Here is a 26735-nt window from a genome sequence, read left to right as displayed (position 1 = left end):
CCCAAGAGGTTTAGGGCTGCAATCTGAGACAAAATGACCTAAGTAAACATCCACGGATCCAAAGGGAAGATTCTGGGGGGCGGGGTGTCCATAACAGCGCCCTTCTTTGTGTGCGAATAATCTCCACAGCATCGGTGTTTCCAGCGCTAATCATTCAATTGCTAACAAACATGGTGGAGTAGCAATCTAAGCCACTTTACTTGAGGGGCGGGAAATATAATTTACAGTCGTGAGTGGCTCTCCCCTCCCCCTTTGGCGAATCATAGCTGAGTCCCCTTAGAGAGGCACAGACTCAGTTCCCGTTGAATCCTTACACCTCGTTCAAATCAACTTACCGTGACTTTTCACCGTTCTAAATCTGTCAAACGAGAGAAGTTGCAGCTTTCTAACACAATAAAGTAAAGTTGGCTATAGAAAAGTTACCTTCTCTAAGAAACCACCATTTTGTTACCCCAATTCAACATCTACGTGTTCATAGATTCCGTGAAAATCATTTTGGAAGAAAAGGCTGTCTTATACTAGAATAAATCGCTTTCAATCGACCGAAGGAATTCCAAAAGATCGACTTGACGCGAGACTGACATAAGTGGTCATTTTATCGAAACTGTTTTCTAACAGCAGTTTTCAGAGCAATTTTTCTAGTTTTCTCCGACATTGTCTCAATGCCCTAAAGCATAGATCAGAACAACGTCTGGGCTGTCTAACACACGACGGAGAAATAGGATTTAGTAAATCCATAGATTCCTAGCTTTGTTGAACATCAAAGAATGGCCCCTTCGTACAATAAAGTAACGACGTATTGCTGTAATATTGTAGCTGTAGTCAGGATTCAATTATTTCTGTTACCTGATGGACAACCAAAGAGTTCCACCCTCATTGTTGCATAGCCATGCCAAGCTGTGGGTCTAAATCGGATAAAACGCGCTCTGATTGGAGGATCGAGGTCACTGTAAGCAACAATGTCGCTGTCTTCTTTTCCTTTAAAAACCTGGAATAATAGAATAAAATGTCATGATCTTTGTTTCTAGGTTTTCAAGGTCTTCCTTTTGAAACTCGGCAAGTTAGATTTTTCCTGTACGATCGGTTTGAACATGCCGCACGGGAGATCAGGGATGGGGGGAGAGGTGCTTCAAGAGATCTTGTGCAATTATGGCTTACTAAAACTCTTAGCCATCGCAGATAGACAGGAGAGCTAAAATTTCATACTCAATCACTCTTCCTCGTGTTCCCTCTATACTTACACACATGTAATACACATGGAATGTTCTATTTCAATTTCGGCTACATTACCTTGTCATTTGTTTGTCCTCGTGCCTTGTAGTAGTTGAAGTTCACACCATCCTGACTGTACTGTAGTTTGTAGTTCTTTACCCACTCTTTATAAGAATGTCTCCCTTGCGTGGCCACCCGAGTGACTTTAAAAGTTTCATTACCGAGATGGACCTGCAACCATGGATGAGCATCTTGCGAGGAAGCCACCCAACCCCCAGCCATGTAGGGCTCTTTACTGTGTCGTATATTAAGTCGTGCTCGGCTGGGCTTATAAGCCTTATAAGGAGTCACCCAGGACGAGCCAGTAATCTGTGCATCAGATATGGCGCCATTTTCCATTCCAAGAGGTTGTTTACATTCTACCAAGTGTAAGGAGACACGACATAAACTAGGTAATGACTCTAACCAAAAACTTCTATTTAATAATAGAATAAGTTCCAAAACGACCGATCAATCGATTGATTGTACCCCTTTATTAAACATGACTTAAAAACTAGGTGCAGTTTGCTTTGAGATAGGTCACGTGGGTTTTCTTTCACTTTCGACCGGCTGATTGGCTGACTGTGCCCCTTTTTTTCAACTGACCTCTGTACGACACTCTTTTACATAGTGCTTCACAGTAAAGCAGGATTTGAGTAACCTGAACAAATTTGGCTCGGAAACAAGCTCAAGTTTTAAATCTAGGCCAAGTTTTAAAAATCGTCAAATTGGACTCCATCGTCACATACTGTTCTAAATTAAAACCTTACAAATCCATAAAATCCAACTGCACCGAAATAACGCGCATAAAAAAGCGTCAGTTTTCTTTCATATGGTATTTGATAAGTGATAGCTTACTTGGACCGTAAATTTCAACTCTTAGGCAACATTCATTTGATCTCGAGCCAACAATATGGAACGTCAAGGATTGGGTGGTGAATGGATTCAAAATTGCGTTTTTAACAACAGTTGATCCATCCCAGTTCCCTTCGAAGATCTGAAAAAAATGTGATTAAGACATAAAACAGAGTAACAGTAAACTCTCTAAGAATTGAATGTCTCTTTTTTTACTCAGGCAGTAAAAGGAGAACCTCTATTGGTAACTCGTGTTGGGTCTTGTCACGCAACGCTGTAGAGACAGAACGCGTTGTGTGACAGGAGCAAACAAAGGATGCAAATGAGACTAAAGAACGGGAGACAGGTAATTTAGTGTTAACAACTGGGTTGAAAACGTAAATTAGCCACCGTAAAGGGTAAAAAAGCTGACGTTTCGAGCATTAGCCCTTCGTCAGAGCGATTGAAAGAACGGGAGGGCCTGGGATAAGGAAGGAGATCCGGTCAAATGCCTTGTTTTTTTTCAGTCTTTATCCTAGCTATTCCCAAAATTTTACGCACCTTAACTTGAGTGCAGTGGAACTTGAGATTGTGCGCATACCATTTTCTACATTACAATTGTTCACGACCCTTTTTGATAAACAGCCTATAATGCAACCCCCTAAGCTTCTGGATTTCAACTTTTCTACCTTTAAGTTCCCATTTTCTGTGTAGTTTGTCGCTTTTCCATCGTCCTCATGAAGATAACTGAGAAAGTAAGACGACACATGATACTTGTCCTGTTCTTTGTCGGAACCTTGCGTAGCAACAAAGAGAATATACTGCGGGCTACTCAAGTTCACACGCAGCCACGGATAAGGGTCCGAGGAACGATGCGAAGAGCACCAAGCAGAAAAGCACTTCCCAGTGAGGTGAAGTCGAGCGAAGTAAGCTGGTGACATGCACCTCTCAGACGACGCTGTGAGTCTCTTAAAGGCAACTAGAAATCGGGAAACAACGGTAGCAATAAGTGTGTATGGATGTAAACCATAAATGGGTCCTTATGTTGTCTTCTTGTGCAAGGCGCTCTACTCTCGCCAGGCTTCTCTCCATCCTGGAGTATGAATGAGTTCTGGTGAACCGAAAGGCAAATTTACAAGGGCATAGCCAGGGTGGGGGTCCTGAGGTGCCTGTGACCCCGCTTGTAAGCCATTTTTGTCAAATCAAGTGAAAAAACACGTCTTAAAAATATATATGGGGGGAGCAGGTAAATTTTTTTGAGACACAGCCAAACACAACGGGTTAGGTATCATCCCTTAATAATCACATAACTGCTATCAAGGAAACATTTCTTTACAGCTTTAGGTGTACCTTTCTTGTCGCTCTTTGTAGCACGTATATTTACTTTCATGCAGATATTGGAATTCCATGACTCAGGTATGAACCTCACATAGGGAAGTTTTTCCTCATAGTGGAAGGTCTCGCCTTCAACAATTCTCTGAAAAAAAATGAAGAAATCAAACCCATGTAACGTAAGTGTAAGTCTTAAATCTTACAAGGATGTTTATTTGACTACTGCTGAAAGCTCTCCTCTCACCTCGCCCCTGTTAAGTGCGTTCCAGATCTTTCCATCCGTGCTCGAATTAAGAAGATAATAAGTTATCCCTGAATTTGTATCGCCTTTCGCCTTCAATATAAACCTTTTAAGGTCATCTGACACGTTATAACTGATAGTCGCCTCCAGCCACTGACGTTCATCATCGTAATACGCACACCATTCGGAGCCCCCTCGTGCATCTTCTGCAGAGTAGGTGAGAAAGAATTTTTCGGACGAGGAACTGAATTCTGAATTCTGAACTGTAGCTGGGTTGCTGACACCAAGGGAAGCATGTGGCACTAAAAACATAACATAAGTTAAACGTTAATAACACACGTTAAAAAATCTATCGGTTAACCCTTTAACTCCCATGAGTGACCAAGACAGAATTTCTCCTTACAATATCAATACAATATCAAGTAGACAAGCGAAGAGAATAAAGAAAAATATCAATTAGGGGATAACTAGTTGATCCAATATCAAATTCTCCTACCTAGCATCTTAATGACTATTTGGCAGACAGTAAGAGAATTACTAATGAGATCTTGGGACTGAAAGGGTAAAGCGAAGGAAGGAATGCGTGAGAAAACGCTGAAATAACCCTTTGTGTGATTGCGAGCAGGCTGTCACTATTAGCGCCGCTGGACACGCGCTCTACCCTCGGGAAGATTTCAATCTAGTCAGGAAGATCACGTGTTAGACGCTTTGGCAGACCTTTCACCGGCTCGCGTTGTTCAAGGCCTCTCACGTCCCGCGCAAAGAAACGCTGGTTCCGAACCGCTGACGATAGAAACCCGCTGGCAGGTTCACGGAAGATTTGGTAAGTGTATATATATCATGTTCTATAGACATTTTCCTTCGTCCTGCGCTCCTCACAAAATTGAAAAAAGTTTTCAATGCATAAAATTCTTGAATTAAGTTTAATTAATCCCTTTTTCTTTCAATTTTCTATTGCTTTACGGGAGTTTGGTTTTTGACACAATGTCCACCTCCAAAAATTGTTCTTCCAAGCATTATTCATTTATGTACGCTATTTAGTAGTTGTTTTTTTTTTTTTTCAATTATTAAGCGCTTTGAATGAACGTAGAATTTCACTAAGAAATAAACAACTTTCTAAAAGAGTGATGCTTCTGATTGATTTCAACTCACCATTGTAATAAAATACTTCTAAGTCGTCCCAGGTAAAAATGCTTGTCTCAGCGAAAAGTCCAGTTCCATCTACTTGATCTGTGTTATTATATCCCTGGGGTAAGTCGTAGGCGTGGCCAATATATGACACACCATATAAGGGAATGCTTTTGTTGTCAAAAGTAACCCTTAAATCGTCTTGTCCAAAAACTGGTCCGGAAGTCGGATCATTCAGTGCAGCTGCCTGTTTATGGTTTTCTTTAACGTTGACTTTGAAAGGTTTCAGCCCAAATGCGTTCTTGATGCTAAAGAGGAACGCCGAGTTTGAAGATATTGCTCTTGTACCTTCAGGGCCTAAAGGGCGAATAAAAGTTATTATCTCATTAATTTCCGTGATCTCATCAGTAACTCTCCTTAGTGTCTCTCGTACAATTCTTATGATGTTAGTGGAGGAGAAACTGGTACTGGATCTACTAAGAATCCCCTGACTTGTCTGCTTGATATTGTACTGATATTGTAAGGAGAAATTCTCTCCTGGTCATTCACGGCGTTAAAAGGGTTAAGAAAGTATTTTCCATAAAGAAAAAGAAGAAAGGGGGGAGGAGAGGGGAGGGCAGCCACTATACCAAGTTTGAGTGGCATTGGAATGTTATGGTGGCACCATCTCACCATCTCACCATCTAACACCATAGACCTCCATTCCTCTTATTTACACTTTAGCCGCCTCTAAGCAATTGAACTGAGCACAAAATGTATTTATTATAATTCAAATCAATGAAGATGTCAAGTTTGAAATTTCGTTGGCAATACCTCCCCAGTTCTGATCCAAAAATCCTCCAAACACGAACTCGCGCACTTGCACTAAAGTCACAGTGGGCCCTTTGTTGTCGCATCGTGAGTGAAACGCATGCGCGGTGAAGCCGTCTGACTTAGCGTGGTAACAACGAATCCATTTGTTCCTACTGGGGGTTACAGCTGACATCATAGACTCGATGGCTTCGTGATAAAGTTCGTTTTGTCCAAGAATGTAAGATGCAAATTTCACTGGTCAAGAAAAACAGAAAAATAAAAATCAAATAACGTAACACTATTAGTACAATCTAGATAGATTTTACCGTCTCTCAAAATGAAAAAAAGCCTCAATTGCGTTTATTCGCCTTTCTTTCATTAACTAGTATTTCGTTTGCCTTTCATTTCACACTGTCTTTCAAATTAATTTAATGAACGTTTGGTATTGCTTTTCAAATATTTAAACAACTAAACGAAGCTTCTCTTTGTTATAGATCACGAATGCTGGCTGAGGCGTTAACTAATGATTTCGGATAAAAGGGCAAAATTAGCTTTTCATCATGCGCAAATACTTTCCAATTGGTGAACTATTTTCCAAGCCATGTTAAAGCCTTATCCTTTTCACCATTTTGAAGCTACCTTACCTCCGTATTTCATCCAGAAGCTCACAGTAAAACCATTCTCGCACATAGTTGGGTTTCCTGGGCAACTGTCATCGAAACGTCCCAAAGTCACGTGACCTGCACCTTGAAGGCTGATTGTGTTAGTGTCCATGTCCACTCCATCGCCCTCAACCTTTCCTCTCCACAGAAAACTGTCATCGGCGATTTCATTTCCGTGGGCGCTCGATAAACTCCAATGAATGTTATCTATGTAAGATATTAATCGTGTCATTTGTGCACGATATGATTCCCCTAATCCCTCCCTCCTCAGGACAGGAACAGGGTTATCCAAGTGATTCCTCTCTACCGGCATTAAAGATTTTTTTTTCATAGGAAGGTTATAAAGCATGTAAAACGAATTACCTTTACTTGTGCATGATGAAGGGGATGTTATATTGATGCTGTCATGAAGCCAAAACTGAACCACTGACCATGAGATAAAGTTGCCTGTTTGGGCATGACACCCACGTGTCATTTTAAATGTGTCCATATAACTTAAAATTTCGTCCCAGATGTTAAAGTGACTTAATTGCCCGATGACAGATTCCTTCACTTCTCCGTTGCTGTGCTCTGATCGGGAGAAAAATCCGATTCTTAAAAGGCTATTGCGCGGTATTCTTAACATCTTCAGAAATGTTATTTTCCTTCTGAAACCATCCACCATGAATTTCCAGTTATGTCTAGACGCTGATCCTCTGATACACATGAAATGCCAGTGATTATCGAAAGTATTTAACGCGGAGAGGTGAAAATCACTAGAAAATTAGTAAATTAATAGATCAGTGAAGCTCTTTGCTATGTTTAGTATAACAGCAGATCATGGCAACAGACCTTAACCCCATGATTGACCAAGAGAGAATTTCTCTTGACAAAAATCAATACAGTATCAAGCAGACAAAAGATGAGAATAAAAAAATCAATTACAGGATTACCATCTGGTCTAACAGGAAATTCTGAAAACTAAAAATTATGAGAAATTTTTGGCAGACAATAAGATGAATTACTATCTCATATATGTATGTGATATATGTATGTGCGCCAAGATGGCTGCCGCTTACTGTCGTCGTTGTTGTTTTTTTAAGCTTTTGTGCTTTGTTACCTTGTTCGTTCAGTATCTTGACAAGCACAATTCAATCTGTTCGCCTCCATCTACCTTTAAAGGCCCTTTTAGCGTCAGTCGAAAGCTATTTTCTGCTTCTCGCTGCGGTCAAGACCTTGCTGTTGCAAGACGCTCAACTAAGTTACCGATCACCAAATGGTCAAAGCATGGTTCGACGGTTGCTGCTCTGTCCGAAAGAGGTTTCATCAAGGACCTATCCATCGCAGTGGATGTTGAAATTAACCCGGGTCCGGAAAATTTTAACTACATGCCGACTGCTTCACTTCAAACTTCAAGACCTAGATTTTCTTTCAGTCGACGTAATTTATTTCAACTTCGCTCCTGTTGTCCTAAGGTTAAACTGGATTATTATCTTATTCATCGCTTAAAGTCATTGGGAACTTATAGAGCTAGAGGTCGTAGAGCTGGTGTTAATTCTAGATTTGGATCTCGTCAACAACATCACAAGATTCCAGTTCGTGTCACTGACCACTGTTTTTTATCAACGACCAAACGCGCACGACTTCGACCCAAGGATACAAATTTGCATTTCATTTCTACTCACTCTTCTTCTTTACCCCGAATAATCCCCAAATGTATGGTCATTAATGCAAGATCACTTGTGAAAGTTGATGCTGCTTCTGCTTTGCATATGGAATTGCACTCAAACAACTGCGATATTTGCATCATCTCCGAGACATGGCTTAAACCAAATTTTCCATCTCATCTCGTTTGTCCGAAGGATTACTCAATTTTGCGAAAGGATAGAACTGACCGGTCAGGCGGTGGTGTTGCTATTGTCTGTAGGAGCGATTGGTTGTTGGAACGATTAGACAGCGTTTTTTATAATGCCTTTGAATGTTTGTGGGCTAAAATTACAACTCCCAACTCAAGCTTTTATGTGGCTGCTGTTTATCATCCTCCAGATCCGCCATATTGTCCTGATGATTTATTGGAACATCTAACAAATAGTTGTGATCATTTATTGACTGGTAATCCTAACAGCAACCTTATAATTTGTGGTGACCTCAATCAGCTAGATTACAATGATTTTCTTACACAGCTAAATTTATTCCAGATGGTAAATACACCGACAAGAAAGAACAAAATTTTGGATGTTTTGATTACTAACGTCCCACATTTTTGGAGGAAAGTATCGGTCACTCAAGGACTAGTTCGATCTGACCACTCTGTGGTCCTGGTATATCCCAGAATCCCACTTAAGGCTGAAAGGAAAACTGTGATGTTCAGAGATGTTCGTGATCATCATAAACTGGATATGGATAAACTGTTGAAGTTTCATAACTGGGACAATGTTTATCAATGCGGAGATGTGAATGGAAAACTTAATCTTTTTTGTACCAAGATTAAGTCCATGTTTGATGAGTGTTTTCCGGGTATATCAGTACGTGTGTCTAATAGGGACCCCCCGTTCTTTTCTCCTCTAATCAAACATCTACTGGACCAACGGCGAAAATTGATTCGGCGAAGTAACATGTCAGGAAATTCTGTTTCGATTGAGATCCAAACTCTTCAAGAGAAAATCAACAAGTTGATCAGAGATAATCAAGTTCGAGCAGTTAAAGGGAATTTTGAGAAACATAGTGCAGGATCCAAATCTTGGTGGTCAACAGTCAATTCCCTGACAGGAAGGAAGTCTACCAACTCGCAAGTAAGCTCAATTATCTCCCCGAGCGAGATCAATAATTTTTTCTGTTCCATTAACACCGATCCCCTTTATAAACCCATTGACACTGTCACTATCCCGGAATCAAGCGAGATGCCTGTTTTAACGGTCTCCAGTGTTACCAGGAGTCTACTGAAATTAAAAAGAACTGCCTCTGGTCCTGATGGAATCCCGTACTGGTTTTGGAAAGAGTTTGCGTACGACCTCGCTCCTGTTGTTACCCATATTTTCAACTGTTCTTTGGAAAATCACATTGTGCCTGATCTTTGGAAATTGGCCGACATAACTCCCTTGCCTAAAGAGCCCAACTTTAAAAATTGCACACAGTTGCGGCCTATTTCGCTGACTAATGTAATAATGAGGGTTTTTGAACGTCTTGTATACAGACAAGAATTATCTCAATATATGAAGAACTTCATTAGCTTCGACCAGTTTGCATACCGCAAAGGCCACAATACGACAATGGCCTTAATTAAGTGTCAATATGCTTGGCTGAAATGGCTTGAGTCGGGTTTTGATTGTGTTAGAATCTTCTCTTTTGATTTCAGCAAAGCTTTTGATTCGGTCCCTCATGATATCCTCTGCTCTAAGTTGAAAACACTTGATATAAATCCATACGTGACCAATTGGATTATTAGTTTTTTACAGAACAGGAAACAAAGAGTTGTTGTTGATGCCATTGTCACGGACTATGTAAATATCAATAGAGGTGTCCCTCAGGGGACAGTTTTAGGCCCTATACTATTTTCTATTATGGTCAATGATATTAAGGCCATTCTACCAAATCAGAATTTACTTGTGAAATATGCTGATGATTTAACATTAAGTATTCCAGTAAAATCGCTGGCTAATAATGGCAATTTAGCAGCTGAGGAGGTCCGATCGATCGTCGCATGGACATCTGCTAATCGTATGCAACTAAACTTCAAGAAAACGTGGGAGATGCTTCTTAGAGGCAAATCCACTAAGGCCTTACCTGCTCCTCTGGTTTCTATAGAGCGTAAACCATGTCTGAAGTTGTTGGGTGTAATTTTTCAATCTGATCCGTGTAACTGGGATTTACATTTTGATAATATTATATCGAAAGCCAGTAGTCGTCTGTACATCTTACGTGTTTGTAAATTCTATGGACTGCCGCTGGATCATCTTCATCTTCTCTTTATCAGTCTTATTCTACCTATATTTACATATGCTGTAGAAGTATGGGGCTGCGCGTATTATCATAAGTATCTGAGTCGCATAGACAGGCTGTTCAAGAGAGCTTTTAAGCTTGGCTACTGTAAAGAGCTTTTTTCGATTGAAAATATTATTATTCTAAAAGATAAGAAGTTGTGGGCCAAGATCACCGACAGCGATTTTCCAACAGCTTTAGATGACCTTTTGCCACCAGAGCGAACAATGGATACGCTACGTAAGAGGCGCCATAATTATATTCTCCCGCTTGTCAGAACTGAACGTTTCAAAAGGACCTTTATTAATAGATGTTTGTTCTCTTGTTAGTTATTCAGTTAGTAATTTAGTTAGTTTATTGGTTTTATACTTGCTGATTTCATATCATTGTAACTAAACACGTTTGTTGTTTAGAGTGCTTAATAAAGACTTATTATTATCTCGGTGGTTAGTAAAAAAAAAAGTGGGGTATTAAATTACGAGCCAAGTATTTGAACAAGAGGTATTGCTGTCCCAAGGAAAATTGCTGTTCATAGGGGTATTCCTGTCCCTCGGGTTATAGCTGTCCCTGGGGGGAATTGCTTTCCCTTGGAGTAATTCTTTCCCAAGGAGTATTGTTGTCCCTAAGGATATTGTTGTCCCTAGGGGTATTGCTATGTCAAGGAGTATTACTGAGAAGCCCTGGGGACAAGGTTAACAATTCCCCAGCAGCAATTTATACTCCGAAGTGAGAGAGGCAATAACGTTACGGTTCGAACCCAGACCTCCAGATCTGGGGTTTAGCGCACATGTGTGCGGACCAATAGACCTCAGTGTCTCGCTGGGAAATGAATTTGAACTTGAATTTGATGACAAGCTCTGATAAGGTTGTCAAAACGTCATGCACTACTACCGACAACAGTCTTTCCCAGGACAACTCCCAACCCGACGATCAGAGTACATAATCAAATAGCCTTCAGTGAAGAAGGGAACGCAGAACAAAATTAACAAAACTGACTTACTGGTCACTGCCATTGACTGTAACTCTATACAAAGACGGGCCTTGGATGGAAAACGCAACTCTGGTTTGTGATGGATCCCCAATCGAAAACACCGTGACACTTTGCGTGACCTCGGGGTCACGCAGTCTTATCCACCAGCATGCTGACAGTTCATGGAGTTCAGTTATATTTGAAATCACTGCGTGTGTGAAATTAGCTTTTTGAATCAAATCTATAGAGTAGTCCCATTCAGTATCTAAAACAAAGCAATGGAGACGATCAGTGCCGTACTCGGATTTATCGAGATAAACTTAATCAGAGATCTGTTAATCCTTTAAATCTTAAGGGTGACTAATACCTAATTTCTTCTCACAACATCACCCCTGAGTCAAACATTAAGTTCACGGGTATAAAGGAAATGATTACCAACTAAAGAAGCTATTGATTGTCAAACAATTTTCCTTACTAGCCAGAGGAGATGAGTTGAGAACAGTTTGGAAAATATGAATTTTGAAGAGTCAATGAATAAGCATGCTCCAGTAACGAGATGATTATAATTTCCGATATGAAAAACTTTTACAAGAAAAAAGAGATCCTTCACACCTGTCAATCCTCTGATTTTCATGGAGGTAGACTTTTTAGGTAATGAATTCATCGACCCCGAGGAAATTCTTGGACCTCTGCCTAAGTTAAAGCCATTGAGGTTAACGCCAGAGTTACTCATATTACAACCCTTGTACCACCATCCACTACGATACTCTTGGGAGCAACCTTCATCATTTTTCTCATCTTTTGTAGAGAATTTCACATTTTTGTGATATGTGAGAACATCTCCTGCACTCCCTGTATAAGAACCCAGGTGAAGCTCGTACCCATTCTCCTCAGAACCAATGCTAAAATAGCTATAACGCGCATGTGCTACTGATTTATCATACTCTTCGAGCTCCACCAGTAGTTCGTGATGTTGATCAGTCAGTCGGTAGATTCTGTCATTTCCCAACCAAAATTCTTGTGTAAGATTTCCAAATCCATTTTTGTAATCAGACCAGTTTCTGTCGAAATCCTCAGATCCGTCGAAACGTTTTTGAAAAACAATCCAGCCTCCTCCATTGGTGTTTTGATCGCAAAATGCGTGGAAAGGTTCTTGGCTATCGGGTTTGATGAAGTACACGCCATTCCGTTTGAAACCTTTTTCAAGAAGGTCCACACAGTCTTTGGCTAATGGGAAAAAAGCACTCTAAAAAAACCCTGAAGATTGGAAATTATTTGTCGAATGTTGCTACATCGGAGATGAGAAAGCTAATCAAACACGAGATACGTCAGTTGTGAGCTGTGGTTTGTTTGCATACACAAGCGTCACGCACAAGAATTTACCCACTAAAACGCGTGACTGGCAATAGATGCGTGCGCATAGTTTTGGTCATTTAGCGCTGCCAAAGTAAGCCTGATACCGTCGTCATTAAGTTGAAACGCCCTGTTTCTTAAAACCCGATCATAACTCATTCCAGAGGATTACGAACTGGTTATAAGAAATAAAACATTCACTTACCATTATCCCTGTTTGCATAAGTGAAGAAAAGAAAGAGTTGCAAACTTCCAAGACCCAGCAAGACCTAATGGCGAAAAATACTCAGTTTGGTTGAAAATTTGTTCTACAGTTGTACAGTATAATTAAGTGATTAATGCATCCTCACTGTCTTTCCCCACCCATCCCTCCCCCATCTACCTGATTCTCGTCTGATACACATTCGTATTATAAACAGAGAATTTTCTCGAAAGGTATCAAAATAATATTAACTTGATATCTCCATCGAAACAATATATTGAACCACTATAAAGATTGCCAGGAGTTGCGAGATTAAATTCCCCCGACATAGCAAAAAGGTTTTACGGATAAGAAAGAAAATATCAGGTACAAATATGCAAGAATTAGAGGACAAATGTATAAACACAAGAGCAAATTTTATATTTGTTTGAAATAGGATTAAAATGATCGAAGACAAAAATAATACTTCCCAAAAAATGATTTATGTAAAGATTAAGTTATAAACTTCGAATTTAGCGATGAATCACACAAACATCAAACAAAAGCGTCACGATGAAAGAAAGAAGATCTCCAAATACTAAATTAAAAACAAAAAAATTTTCAAAACGAGACTTACAGTTGATTACTGAAACAAAGCAAAGGTAGAGAATTAAAGAAAATTAACAAATTATTTTGATGAGTTTTATAAATCAAGATACGGAGAACTTCTTTTTAGCTTTCCTTCAGTGAGAAAAGTTCGGGTATGAAAGAATACTACTGTTGCAGGTGTTTTCCTTTATCTAGTTCAAAAAACGTAGTCAGCTAACATAGGTGTATCGGATTCAACTTGAATCTAAGTTGCCCAAACTCATCCAACTCTTATTGAGGCAAGTTGCTTAGAGTTTTGTTTGTTTTCAGACTCTTGCGAGATGAAGATCTTCTCTATATCGAAAAGTCTAAAAAAACGTTTGATTATATAGATATTATTACAAAAATAGTGATCATTGCTCCGTTCGTGTTTACCCGTCTTTCTCTATCGAGGCTTTCGCTGAGGGCCGACACCTTATTTCTGTACGCGTCTTGCAGTAAATAGGTCAATGGAATGCGATAGATGTCGCGCAAATGTTCAAAATACGCCGGATTTGTTTCAAGAATAATAGTGTTTTCTCGGTTACAGTGGGCAAAGTTTTTATAATTTAGCATATGGTTGTTGAGAAACGAAATAAGCCTCTTGCTTCTGTTATATTAAAGAAAATGTTTTCCAATGAAAAATTTGTGTTAGAGGGTGGTTTTGGTCACTTTTGCCAGCCTACGTCTTGGAGAATTACTGTCACATTTTTTCCACATTAACATCACGGAAACAGAAAATTTAAGCTATCAGAAGGAAGTTTTGAATAATAAGAAATGCAATACCAAAAATACAAACAGAACACGACTAGAATTCACCAACTACTGAAGTTCATCCCAAGTTTTCTAGTACTAGCTAGTTTGACAGACCATAGGAAAAATTAATAGACATTTTACCAAACTAAGCGTGAACACAACGTTAGATCAGCGAAGATTCCTTAAAAACTGAAACCTGAAATGATATAAAACAGGCTCTTCAAAAACCCTAGTTGTCATAGACGAAACAAGAGAGTGAAAAACGAAAATATTCTTTATGCAAAGTTAGAATTTATAATGAGAAACTGTTATTAAAACTTGAAATTGTGTTTGACTTTTACCTCTTCGAACCCCAGGTCAGATTTGTCGAGTTTTCTTAAGATAATACAATTCTTTTCACTCTTACCTTTGATAACATATTAATGTTATCCAGAATTGGTAGAAGAGCTTTAGAAATGACCTCAAAGATCTAAACTCACTTCTTTTTGGTAGGCCATGCTAATATAATAATAAATTAAAGGCATCTCTTAAGGACTCGAACTGTGCGTTTCTACAGCATCTGTTATTTTCTCATCAGTTCCGATTATTGCTATTGACCGCAAGGTCAATAACATTAAAATTTTCTACCCATCTACCCAGCTGTTTTATATCTTTATTTTCGTTATTTTAAAGGTGTTTTTCTCGTTATAATCTTATCTTGTAAAAGACGATTTTTCGTTGAGACATTTTTTTTACAACAAGTAAACTGAACTAAATAACTGTGGAAATATTTAGACTAAATATCTTTAGTGTGAATAGGAAACACACGACCTTTAATTAAAGATCAACATATTTTTCTCCAGCTTTTCACAAGGCTCCCTATTAGTCGAAGTCAATTGACAGCGGGGCCACCCTGTACAATGTATATAATTTCTTGTTATGTTTATGATGAATGCTTTTGAAGTTTCCCGCAGATCCTTTGTAAAGCGCTTAAAAACGATTGCTTCTTGGCATGTCTTTGAACAAAGAATTGCAAATTTCTCTTGTTACATTTTTTATTTAAAGCCTTGTTTTTTTTTACATATTTACAAAACAACAACATTGTTGTAATTCTTGTTGATTCTAAAAGCTTCCATTTCAAGTTAACTACTATATTAAGGCAATTAAACATTTATGAATCAAAAGTTCATTCTCTTTTTAACCAACCTTTTTCACGGCTAGCCTAACATTTATTTAAATCTCAAGACCTATCATGATAGAAAATTTTCCTTGTATAATTTAGTTCAGTCCAATATTCTTTAACTCTATAATAATTAAGACTTTATTAGTATTAACATTTCCAGCTGTCTTGCGCACTCATTCAAAAATACTGTGCAATTCTGAGAATGAAAGGCAACGAGTTCACGATACCATTTTCCAGTTTTCTTTCCTAAACTCAACGAATGAACTGCCTTTCGTAATGACCGCGCATACTCTTAATGTCATTCTAGAGAATTCAGGTTAGATTACATAGCATTCTGGTTTTTATGAAGCATTTCAGTTACTCGGTCAAACCTGAGCACTAGTTTAAGCTATGACGTTAACATAAGTTCCTAACCAGGCTTCTCGCAGACACTTGGCCGAGAACAAGCCTGACCACACAAAATTCTTAACTTGAGTATTTTCGTAATTCGTAAAACCTGTTCCAGGTATAACAAAGCATTTAAGTTTGCGTATTTTCTTGTTGTTTTCCTTTAAATAGGCTTAAACATACCTACAAACACAAGTAACCGAGAAAGGTACTGTATTATTTTATCAAAATATATAAAAGCTCATTTGTTTTTTTCTTTTTTCCTTATTCTTTCTTTTTATTTATCATACTTATTCCCAGATTTTTTTTTAATGAACGTTCTTGCTCTCTTACCCAATCGAGCAAGGTTTTGTATTCTTATAGCAAAATATGTAAAAGCTCATTTTCTTTCAACTCATTTCTTGCACTCGTTCCTAGATTCTTTCTTGCTCTCTCACGTACACATGAGAGCACTGGTAACTAAAGGGTTATGATTGATGTGCCTGCTACTCTTCAAGGATCGAATACCATATCCGAACACGTGATCGTAATATCGAGTTAACTGTTTGGAATCGGAGCCATTCCCTTGGTGAGAAGTAACTCTACAATCGTCCTGCAAATTAAACGGTGTAATTTTAAATTTCAATGCGGTAAATAGACAAACTCTTGTGTCTTACGTGGCGCTTGGATACTAGAATATGAAAAGCTTAGAATTAACCCTTTTTCTCCCATGAATGACCAGAACAGAATTTCTTCCACGTATCAATACAATATCCTAGAGACGAATGATGAGATTGAAGAAAAATATCAGTTAGGGTATTTTTAGCTGATCCAGTACCAAATTCCCTAAACTCGCATCATAGAAATTCTATTGCAGACGAACCCTAACCCTATTACTCAAAGACGATCTTAAGAGTGAAAGGATTAAGCGTATGCAAACTTTGAATTTTGGAACACTTTTATTTTCCGTAAACCAGACATTCTTTCACTAAGCATTGCTATGATCCACGACCTTCTTTGCCGGAAGATTTAGTTCGGTTCTAAAACAATAGGAAGAGTATTTTCCAATCGCCTCAAATTTTTGATTTCCAGGATGTAACACGCCACTTTGAATAGAAAGTATTTCGTGGACAATTACTGATGTTCTGCGAAAATCATGCCCGAAAAAACGTACATCTCAAAATATATGCTATATAAATATTTACTCTGTGGGTTGATTTTACCTGATGCCATAAACGAAGAGGACGAATCCGATAAAAATTGCTGCAGATGCGTCTAAGAACCAAATGTTTGGATTCTGATCGTAAATGATGTCGCTCATAGCCATCACAAAAGCCATAACTGCCTCTGCTGTCGAATTAAAGGCTGTGAAAATAAAACATACCTTGTATGAATTCAAGGGCGTTACCAAGGAGTGTTTTAAGGGTAATCACAAACCTGTTTTTGTCGGGTAAAAATAATTATGATAAATAAGGGTTTGATTTGTTTCTTTACGGGCGCGAGAAAAACATCGATCTAAGTTCATCCCGCTTTGGTGAAGGGAGAACGCTCGAAGTGTCAGCTTCACCTCTCTACGGTGGCCAATTCACGTTAATAACTTAATTGATAAAACCAAATTATTTTGGGATCAATATCAGTATCTGGGCAACTGCCCACCTACCCCTCCCCTAACTCAACAACAGTCAACTGATAACAAGTTAGGGTTAATGTTGGGCTAGGGGAGGGGTAGGTGGGCAGTTGCCAAGATACTGATATTGATCCATTATTTTGTTCCACCCCCCCCCCCCCCCTCCATCCTCCATCCCACCGACACAGCATCAAACATTCTTTGGAAACATACTCCCTTTTACTCATTTGGAGAAAGAGCTTTTGTTTTCGTAAGCACCATAAAACTTAATCAAGACATTATCGTGTGGAAGATAGTGGGATCAATAATGAGACAAATGAGAAAGTGTAGGCTTACCGTCTGTTCTAAGAGCTCTGCTGTCCACTTTATAAGCAATGAGGTATTTAAACCAGGCCAACAACAACATGAAACCAAAAGCAGCAAAAGTTGTTATTAAAAGTGGAGTACTCTGAAAAACAAAACAAAACAAAACGAGCCGATTGAGCAAATATACTGAGAGTTTCAGGTGGATGTGGACTCCGTTGTTCAATATCAGCCGATCTTCGGCAAACAATCGGCCAATACTCGGCATTCATTCGGTAAATACTCGACTGCTGTTTTTTTTAAAGGAAATGAGCCACAATATTTTGATTTATATTAAGGAAGACTGATTAATACTTGATTGGCAGGAGGGAAAAACAAGGAAAAGGCAGTAATAAAACAGGAAGTAAAAAAGAAGTCTAAGGATGGAGAAGATTTCAAAACTTATTGTACGCTGAACTGATCGAGTCTAACATTCAGGTACCCACCCTTTTTGGCTCATTGTCAATAACCAACATGTAGACAGCTTTAGACAGGATCGCACAGCCAGACAAAATAAAACATCCTCCAATTATGATGCACGCTCTATGAAACAACGACAAATGGCATATTAGATATTAATTATTAATAAAAGTTAAGCAAATATCTACGTCGGCCACTGCCTAGTCTGAAGTGCGGGACGTCTCTTCGCCCCAATCCCCCGAAGGGGAACCTTAGCGAGAGAATGGTAAAAGACTGGGCCAGGTAGACTTGGGAAACTGGTGCTAGGAGATGGCTGTCAACCAGCCTAACTAGCAGTTCTGTTATACACTTTTCTCACACAATTTAAAGGCAGGTGTCGTTTAATTACAGAAAAATGTTCAGAAAGTTATTGAAGATTTCTCTGGATCGGGTTTACCTTGCTTTGTGACTCGTGTTGAGAACTCACGCCACATTTTCAACAAATTAGGTGTTAACTCAAAGGCAAAAGATAATCACGACTTGGCCACGGGCGTTTTTCCCGCGCTTAGTAAATTCTGAGTGCTGATTGGTTCCTTGTGACATTCCCTTTTTTCTGATTGGTGGTTGTGGTAACTTCGCTATTTGTTTAACGACAAACAATCGAAAAGTTGCAAATATTTTCTGACAAGTTTGGAAAACAGACTTCAAAAGAGAAAGGTAAACTAAGAAACTGGGGAAACAAATAACAAAATGGCAATTAAGTCATGCCTTACTTTCGTTCTCTTTCGAAAGAATATTTTTGTCCCGCTGCACCTGAGAATCTCCATACCACAACAGCGGAAGAACAGGCATCTAAGACTGCGGCAAACTGCGACGAAAAAAAAATTGTCTTAAAAATAATGCTGAAAATATTAGTAGCTGCGCCTCCTACGACTCCAACGCATCTCTCGCGAGTGCTTCACATTTCAATGGACACTCAGCCGTCGCATGGAACTGACTTTAAATTACAATTAAACAACTTACTGCGAAGCCAAACGCTGCCGGGCTTCCATCCAGGGTAGACAATACTATATTTGAAAAGGAAAAGATTCTTTCAATGATAGTCTAAGGCGTTAAACGTTCAAATTTTTTAGAGCAATTACACATTCGATAAAGGTCATCCAGGCAGATTTAATTTACGTGGTAAGCCTTCATTAAAAAAACCTGTATCCCTTCCTTCCCCTCGCCACAAAATCAAGTCTTTTCATTTATATGTTATAGTCCATTCATCATCGACAGATCGAACCAACTTTTTTCACTAATAATGTCACTAAATTGTCGACGACAATTTAAATCAAAAGTGTTTGTTTTCAAACAAGTTCTGTAATTCAACCCTCGATATTTTGAACCCTGCACCAGTAGAAAACAATTTCCTTTTTTCGAAGAGAGTCGGAAAACTGGGATTTATTTTAAGGCATCCCTACTACAGAATCCTAATAAAGGATTATCTCGATTTCCACCTAATGGATCTGATGTTAAATTGACAAAGACATGTTACATTCATCATTTTTCAGTTTCTAAAATGTTTCAGATACGAAATCTCTAGAGGGTGGGCTAATCCCTGTCGTAGTATTACCCTTTAAACTCTAACATCGATGTACACAGTCTCCTTACTGATCTCTATACATTTTCTTAAGATGCTGACAAGGAGAATTTGTCTAACAATCAAACCCTTCTTTAGTTGATGATCATTTCCCTTATTCTCCTGACCCTGATGAGTGATTCAGGGGCGATATTGTGAGGAAAAATTAAATACTAGTCACTCTTAGGTGTTAAAAGGCTAAGCTGTATGATACAACGCTCCAATTGGAAATCAAGGAGAGACCATTTTAATTGTTGTTATAACACAAAGATAACTGATGAAGATGATTTGATTTTTTCCATCAGCAGAAAGCATATTTTAGCTGACAACTTCACCAAGTTGCTAACTGAACGAGGATTCATTTGTCTTCCAAAATTATTCATTGACAGTGCCGGCCCAAAAAAGATATACATTATGGCGCCAGTGATAGTTTCTTACGTTAAGAGCTTTTGAAAATGTAAATTTAAAATTTTAAACTGAATTTTGGCTAATTTTTAGCCAAGTTTTTTTTTATTAAATATGTATCGTTTTTGTCAATTTGACAGATAACCTTTCACTCATCTAATTATCGTTGTTATATTTAAACAACAATTTCAGGGGACGGCTTATTTTAAAAGATCTTTTTGTACTTCTAGGCAAACACTGGAGAAGGTTTAAAATTTATCCACCGCATATGCAAAACGAATTCTCTTCAGACACAGCCAAACTCGATATTCAATTTTTAATTGTACTAAAAAAACATCGTGTGAAATATTAATAAACGTAGGCGATTTGTGGATGTTAAATGCCTGAGATACTCACCAAAGTACGCTATTCCTAGGTTTAGAGTTATCGTTATGGACGCAAAGGACACGAGTAGGGCTGCCCTTCGCCAAGTTTCAGAAATATCAGTGTTAACTTTATCAAACTCACGGAACATCCCATCTGCAAGATATAAAGATGCAAACTGATTAAAAATTCTCCTATTTCGAATTCACATAGGAGATTCTTGACGAAAATAGGAAATTCTATTGGAAAGACCTTGAAAATAGTGTAAAGAAAGAAATATATCAATTCTTTTAAAACCCAGTTGGAATATTAAATGACTGGGGTTGTTCAATATTCTTAAAAATGCTCTTTAGTTTGACGGCCGCGACAGCTTGTAGGAAGAAAGTCAAAATGTTTAAAGATACAGGTTCAAATACAGACCTTGATGTGCAGTGCGATTCGCCCTCCTTTGTCGCTCGAGATCGAATTGCCTTGAAACATTTATATATTGTATTCTGCAGTCATTTTCAGCGTTTTTTACAGCGTTGCTTTGAGGCATATTGAACGGAAAGACGCTAATCTTTTGTGACTACTGTACATCCATGAATTAAAACCGCGTTCAAGAAGTTAATCTTGTCAGAAGTAAGAAGTTCCTCCTCCGAAGAAAACAAACATAGAGTTGATCAATGTGCGTGACGGAGATAAATTCAGCACTTTTGATGTTTTCCTTTTCTTCACCAGCGTTTTGTCGGTGATAAATTTCACGAAAAAAGCACAGGTGAAAACGCACTGTATGACATTCACGCTATTAATAAATCATGGATAAATTTCATAATATAACCGAGACCACGCAGCGAGTTTCATACGTTGGCCCAATTAATTCAAAACAGTAGTTTTTGTTCTGGGAAGTCTCTAATTACGATCAGTCCTTTCCTTTGAAATGCAAATTTACTGGCGATAACACCACCCTAAAGTCAATGTTTTTAGATGAGCATTGCATTTAACCCGTCGATCCATTAGCACTATCACGTTAGCTAAGAGTATTTCAGAAACGAAACCACCATAATAGTAACAGCTGTTAGGGCAAAAACGTCTCAGTATTATTTTATCAGATCGGTCGATGTTTTGTTATTTAATTGTCGTTCATCCGTCGATAAACGCTAGAAAAACCCTCCTTTAAATAGATAATAAGCGAAAAATAATTTGCGTAAATTTCAGCTGAACAAATACGTATTTTATGTTAGTCACTTAAAATTAATGCAACCTTTTTAAAAGTTGTCAGTTAGGAAGAGTGGATCAGTTTGTTTACTGTAAACAAAGGAAACGTGGGACTGAAAAATCACTGGAAATGCCGGGAAGATGAATCAGTAATGTAAAAAAAATTGTCATTTCTACAGAAATTGTCATTACTACAAATAACAAAAAAGAAAAAAAAAAAGAGGACAACGCAGATTAATTATAGACAGTCGCACAAAGCCACATGCAGCGTTTTATGAATTATAGTTTCCAAGACTACCTTTAGGGTCATCAACAAACATGTTTTGCAGCTTCACTTGATCTTTGAAGCACAGCAAACGTAGGCAGTGCTTAGTGTTAATAGAGCACTTGTTGCCTTGGCAACGAAATACTTGATGATTCCGTGGGACTGATGACAGGGTTTCCTCGGTGAATACACTCCCAGATTTCAAGTCTTATTTTTTACTTCTAAGAGTCAATGTGAGAGACTTTCTCCAATTACAATTTAGCATGTAAGCAAGCATTCATCAGCGCTAATATCCTTTAATGGAATTGCGCATGGGTGGCAACGCCAATAAGGACCAGACCCCTCGCAGCTTACCCAGCTCAACTCTCGCGGACTTCAAGAGAGGCCCGCGACATCCCTGTACAGCGGCACATTAAGAGTTCGACAGCTGGCTACTCACATCTAAAATAAGCAAAGTAGAAAGATCGTTTTGGCAACTTCGTCCGACAACATAGAAGCTCTGAACGTCGTCATGATACAAAGATTTTTTTTCAACTGCGATGATCTTTCTTAGACCGATGAGAATATCAAAATTTGGAAACAAAAGATTTTAAAGATGGCGGATTTTTCGATCAGGATTTTGGGCCCTGGGTATAAGTACAATTACAATTTCCTTCGTTTTCCTAATAGATTCAGTGACTTATATCCTGCAGAGAGTTTTCTTTGTCGTATAGAAAACCCACAAGTAATCAGTCGTGTGATTAGAAATATCTCATTACACTGCGCCAAATACATCGCTAATAGCCATGTCTTGACGCTTGACAAACTGTGATCTGATAAAAAAAATTCACTAACAGGAAAAAGAGCAGTTTTATTAGAAAAACGTTCTTCTAATATAGTTAATTTTAAAAATTATTCTTCCACCTATTCGTTATGAAAGATATCTTCAATTCTAACATTTATATCCACTACAAACAGCGTATTTTTCACGAAGTCTCGTTGTCTCGACAACCTTTCCACAGATAAGCACAATGATAATTATTCATCCGAAGGAAAAATCGAAGACAGCGTTCACAGTCTGGGCAAACACATCAAAATTACTTCTTTTTTTGTGTTTTGTTTTTTCGAGGTTCGTTAACACTTTTCACTTAGAATATTGTTCTACTAATCGAAAAGATCTGTTGTCTTTCCCGTTGCTTGACATAATGAGTTAAAAGCTGCGACTTTGTGTTTTTATTGCGAATAAACGAACACTCCTGGTCACATGAGAGTATTTGATAACTTTATTTTTCTTGAATTTTTTATAGCAGAATCTGAATGATATTCATTCAAAAAACTATTTTGATTGGAAATCCGTCTAGTATGCTGATATAACAGTGATAGTAGTGAATATTTTGCAATTTTTTTTTTTATCAAAGAAATTTTGTTTCCTGGTAAAAGTTACCACGAATTGCCTGCCCTTGGCAGAATTTCTGTCAGTTTCGTATCCAACATTTGAAGGACTTTCTATTTTGATCGAGTTATCGCAATATTTTAACGAAAATTCGACCGTGACTCGGTACGTTCCAGAAAAGCTGCGGTATTGTGCATTTATCATTCAGTGAAAAGGTGATTTAATCGAAGAGGAAAATGGCTGGCCATCGAGCTGCTATTTGGCCAAATGTTAAATATATCTAAATCCAGCCCACAGTAGAATAGCCACAAAATAAATAATGAAATGAAATTCGCGCCTAGCCGACAATACAGAAACTTGAAAATTAATCCAATATTACTTTGCACTACATCCCCTTTTCATAAAATCACGTCTCAAAATGGAACGTTTTGAGTTTAAAATAAAGATCAGTCTAAAACTGAAATTGTGCGTTCATTTTAAACGCTTGTTTTATCCTGTCAATTTTTTTTTAGCTCAGTTAAAGATAGCGACAGCCAAGTCAGCGAGCGAATTCGTGAAAACGGAAAATTACGCTACAGAAATTCGTGTTTATGATTGATTTGTACGAAGACATCAATTTCATGTCATGCCAGATTACTTTTAGAGAGTAATTCTTTAAAATTTCGTAATGCTTCCTTTGGATGACTGCAAAAGAGTTACCGGCAATAGGATTGGTTGTGAATACCGCAATAGCGAAAAAATTAGGATCAGGAATATATAAAGGCTTAGTAACAGCAGTGATATCCGTTTCTTTTTTTTGTTTGAAGGCCAGTTTTCAACAGCAGGATTTTCATATTTCTCGTCGGAAGTTTTTAATTTTAGAATTTTGAAATGTTTAAATTGCTGAAATAAGTTAAATTCAGTTACTGACTTCGAAACACAATAGCTTTATGTGCCATAAATCATTTTTGATATCTTGGAAAAAGAGCAACTAAATCTATCGATTCTTCTACCTTCTAATAGAAAGGAAAAAACTTACCAATTTTTAACCACGTAGACTCGATGAAGAAACGTTAAAAACAGATTCAATTTTTCCTATGATATGATATCTTCCTGTTTAAAGGTCGATCGTCATGTACCGGGAAGACTTCTCGTTGTTATCGATCACACTCCGTCAAAATATAATCAGCTGTCAGAGAATTATAATGCTTATCTCCAAATGAATACATAATGACTAATTATTGTTTGGAGAGCGCATTAGTTTGTTTTAGAGCTTGTGAAACTAAAAGAATATTTTGCCAATTCCAGATGCGGGATACGTGTGATATAGACTAAGGAAGTAGGGTATTCAAAGCACTCTTTTCCGCCATTTTCGAGACAGATAATCAAAAGCTGGGATAACCATACTTCTTTTTGTAACCAAGGTAATGGATACGTGACTAACAACAGACTAATCAATGCAAATAAAAGCAAATTTACAAAGCGGAACTTTTTCAAGGAAGCTAGTAATTTTCCCATTTTTGGCATTTGGGAATTAAATTTTTGGATTAAACCCCGTAAATCGAAGGAATTAATTTCTCTATCTCCATCCCTATACCTCGCTACAATATATTTTCCATTTGAATTAGTTTAGAGAGTTTGGTGGGCCACGGACTCCTTCCTCAGACCTGTGAGTATTTAAACATCTTTTATGAAACCAAAATTCTTCCAAAAACAGGATCGCATATTGCTACTCGACTTATAGTCAATTAAATGTTATCATATCGAAATATTTACATGTTCATTCGGATCTAGAGGGGAAAAATTTTGTTTATTGAATCAAGGTCCGGGGTTCCCACTTCTCCTGCATCAAAATTCCCTAAATCCACACCTAGTTGAACGAGTGTTGAACAGTGTGGCCATTCCCATGGGCCTTTTGGGTAAATGTACGTATCTGAGTAACAACGCACCTATGCTATTGGTTGACTGTTGTTGGGTTAAGGGAAGGGTAGGCGCGCAGAAAATTGAAATTGACCGGGCCTTCTCATCTCTATAAAGGAAAAGTTGTTGTTTTATTATTTTCAAATGCTGCTGCATTTATGGTACAACATCTTTTGTTGGAGTTGTGAAAATGAGATGAATTACATTGTTTGTTATTAAACCATTTTGAATGAAGAAAGGTTTTGGAAATAAACGAGACCCGGATATTTTGACTCCACTCAGTTTCTTCGCATATTCAGGCCAAGGGCATGCAACTTGTCATAATAATAAGATGAACATTTTGAGACATCGTCATCTTAATTCAACCATAATACGTTCACATAGCCATCTAGGGCAGCTTTAAAACGAAGTGTAATCTTAAGTCGTGGTTCCAAAAAAATTAGTAGAACAAAAGAGTTTAATTTATTTTATGAAATGGTTGTTGACGGGAATAAATGTTTTTTTGTTTTTCTTTGTTTTTTTTTTTCGGTGCTAGCCGCAAAACGTTTTGACATCGTTGAAAAAATTCAAAGGTTCAAGAAAACGTGGGGCTCAACTCAAGGTGATCTCTACAACATGGTCTTGCTGGAGAACTGCTAAACCTTGTGGCAATTAGCGTTCATTTGAAGGCCCTTTCGTATTTGTTTTGCGTTGGACAGCCTCCGGGGATCTTTTCTTACTTGCCGACAATTCTGTCTTTCCTCGACACAAATGTCAACACAACACCGTTATACTTAAAAACTTGAGTGAACCGTAAATGAGCGGAATTGAAATTGATGTCGAGTATACATTTAAAAAATAATCCTAACTTTAAAGTTTGCTTTATGTACGAAAGAAGTTTTTACTTACCTCTACTCATTTCCGTGTCGGCGGAAAGCAGAAAAAATTCCCTCGAAGCTTTCTTTCAATTTTACTCTGTGCGGCGTTACTATCTGTACGAATTCTCGGCCAACCGGCAAACATCAGTCCCACATCATACCCGAAACTTCCAGAGGGTTGAATGACAACTTTTTCCTATCTGCAGTTGCACACTGTATCAGTACTTCGAAACTAAAACGGCGCGATTTTCTATTGCTTCCAGTTTCCTCGTTTACACACTTACCAGCAGATTTGTTACGAAAGAAGGTAAACTTCACTACTTAGAATGATGTGGCTGACAAGATTAATTCGTCACCTTTCCTGAATAATAGTCAGGCCGTGAAGTGTGAAACTCGATATCTTAGTTGACTAATTTTCGTCTCGAGTGCAATTTAGTATCACACATCTGACAAAAATTAATAAAGGCGTTAATTTTGTAAAATGAATGAGGCGAGCATCACAACTGACAGCTATTTAGCATGAGATTATTCAACAGCAGGGTGTTTACTGATAAGCTTCTGGTTCCTCTATTCATTCAAGAGAAATTAAAGAAGGTGGGCAATGATATATTCTCGCTGTGACTGATACAAACCTTTGCCGACATAGGTTATATTGAAATGTCAACAGTGAAAGGTATATCTTCTTTTTGCGGCCAAATGATTCATTTTTTCACAGGAAGTTTCACCCCGTCATTTTGTTATGTAGTACTGCCAGCAACCTTTCAATCAAATTAAAT

General features: G+C 38.1%; 2 protein-coding genes across 5 annotated transcripts; both read right to left on the bottom strand.

Annotated features, from left to right (window-relative positions):
- Positions 1–829: 829 nt before the first annotated feature.
- On the bottom strand, positions 830–12924 carry LOC149034866 (uncharacterized). The gene is made up of 13 exons (XM_089194924.1): positions 12903–12924; positions 11780–12394; positions 11198–11432; positions 6604–6995; positions 6223–6447; positions 5600–5833; positions 4811–5143; positions 3662–3960; positions 3436–3562; positions 2775–3064; positions 2110–2248; positions 1291–1631; positions 830–988 (listed from the first exon to the last, which is right to left on the bottom strand). Exons 1-13 carry the CDS (start codon positions 12922–12924, stop codon positions 830–832), a joined length of 3411 nt encoding a protein of 1136 aa, XP_089051050.1.
- A 2176-nt stretch (positions 12925–15100) lies between these two features.
- Positions 15101–26435, bottom strand: LOC113681750 (transmembrane protein 163a). 4 transcript variants are annotated; one of them, XM_089194789.1, is made up of 9 exons: positions 26244–26435; positions 25991–26159; positions 20403–20525; positions 19004–19047; positions 18754–18848; positions 18028–18124; positions 17576–17687; positions 16836–16977; positions 15101–16225 (listed from the first exon to the last, which is right to left on the bottom strand). In XM_089194789.1, exons 2-9 carry the CDS (start codon positions 25998–26000, stop codon positions 16171–16173), a joined length of 678 nt encoding a protein of 225 aa, XP_089050915.1. In that variant the 5' UTR covers positions 26001–26159; positions 26244–26435; the 3' UTR covers positions 15101–16170. The 4 variants fall into 4 exon arrangements, with proteins under 4 accessions (XP_089050915.1, XP_027054681.2, XP_027054685.2 ...); XM_027198880.2 differs by lacking the exons at positions 25991–26159; positions 26244–26435 and adding exons at positions 22186–22272; positions 24222–24383; XM_027198884.2 differs by lacking the exons at positions 25991–26159; positions 26244–26435 and adding an exon at positions 24222–24569.
- Between the last annotated feature and the right edge of the window lie 300 nt (positions 26436–26735).

The sequence above is a fragment of the Pocillopora damicornis genome, chromosome 14 (genome assembly GCF_964200805.1).
Source record: "Pocillopora damicornis chromosome 14, jaPocDami1.2, whole genome shotgun sequence".
In the NCBI taxonomy this organism is placed as follows: domain Eukaryota; kingdom Metazoa; phylum Cnidaria; class Anthozoa; order Scleractinia; family Pocilloporidae; genus Pocillopora; species Pocillopora damicornis.
The sequence above is the reverse complement of the archived record's forward strand: the minus strand, read 5'-3'. Positions and strand labels throughout refer to the sequence as shown.

Excerpts from the sequence above, each read along its gene's own strand:
- LOC149034866 (XM_089194924.1), bottom strand. The coding sequence starts at position 12,924 with ATGTGTATCAGACGAGAATCAG. Across the intron at positions 3,961-4,810 it reads AGAAGTATTTTATTACAATG|TGCCACATGCTTCCCTTGGT; the intron begins GTGAGTTGAAAT and ends TTATGTTTTTAG. Across the intron at positions 2,249-2,774 it reads CAGAAAATGGGAACTTAAAG|ATCTTCGAAGGGAACTGGGA; the intron begins GTAGAAAAGTTG and ends CATTTTTTTCAG.
- LOC113681750 (XM_027198872.2), bottom strand. The coding sequence starts at position 20,907 with ATGCCTCAAAGCAACGCTGTAAAAAACGCTGAAAATGACTGCAGAATA. Across the intron at positions 20,526-20,789 it reads GAATCGCACTGCACATCAAG|ATGGGATGTTCCGTGAGTTT; the intron begins GTCTGTATTTGA and ends TATATCTTGCAG. Across the intron at positions 19,048-20,402 it reads CCTAGGAATAGCGTACTTTG|TATTGTCTACCCTGGATGGA; the intron begins GTGAGTATCTCA and ends TTTCAAATATAG.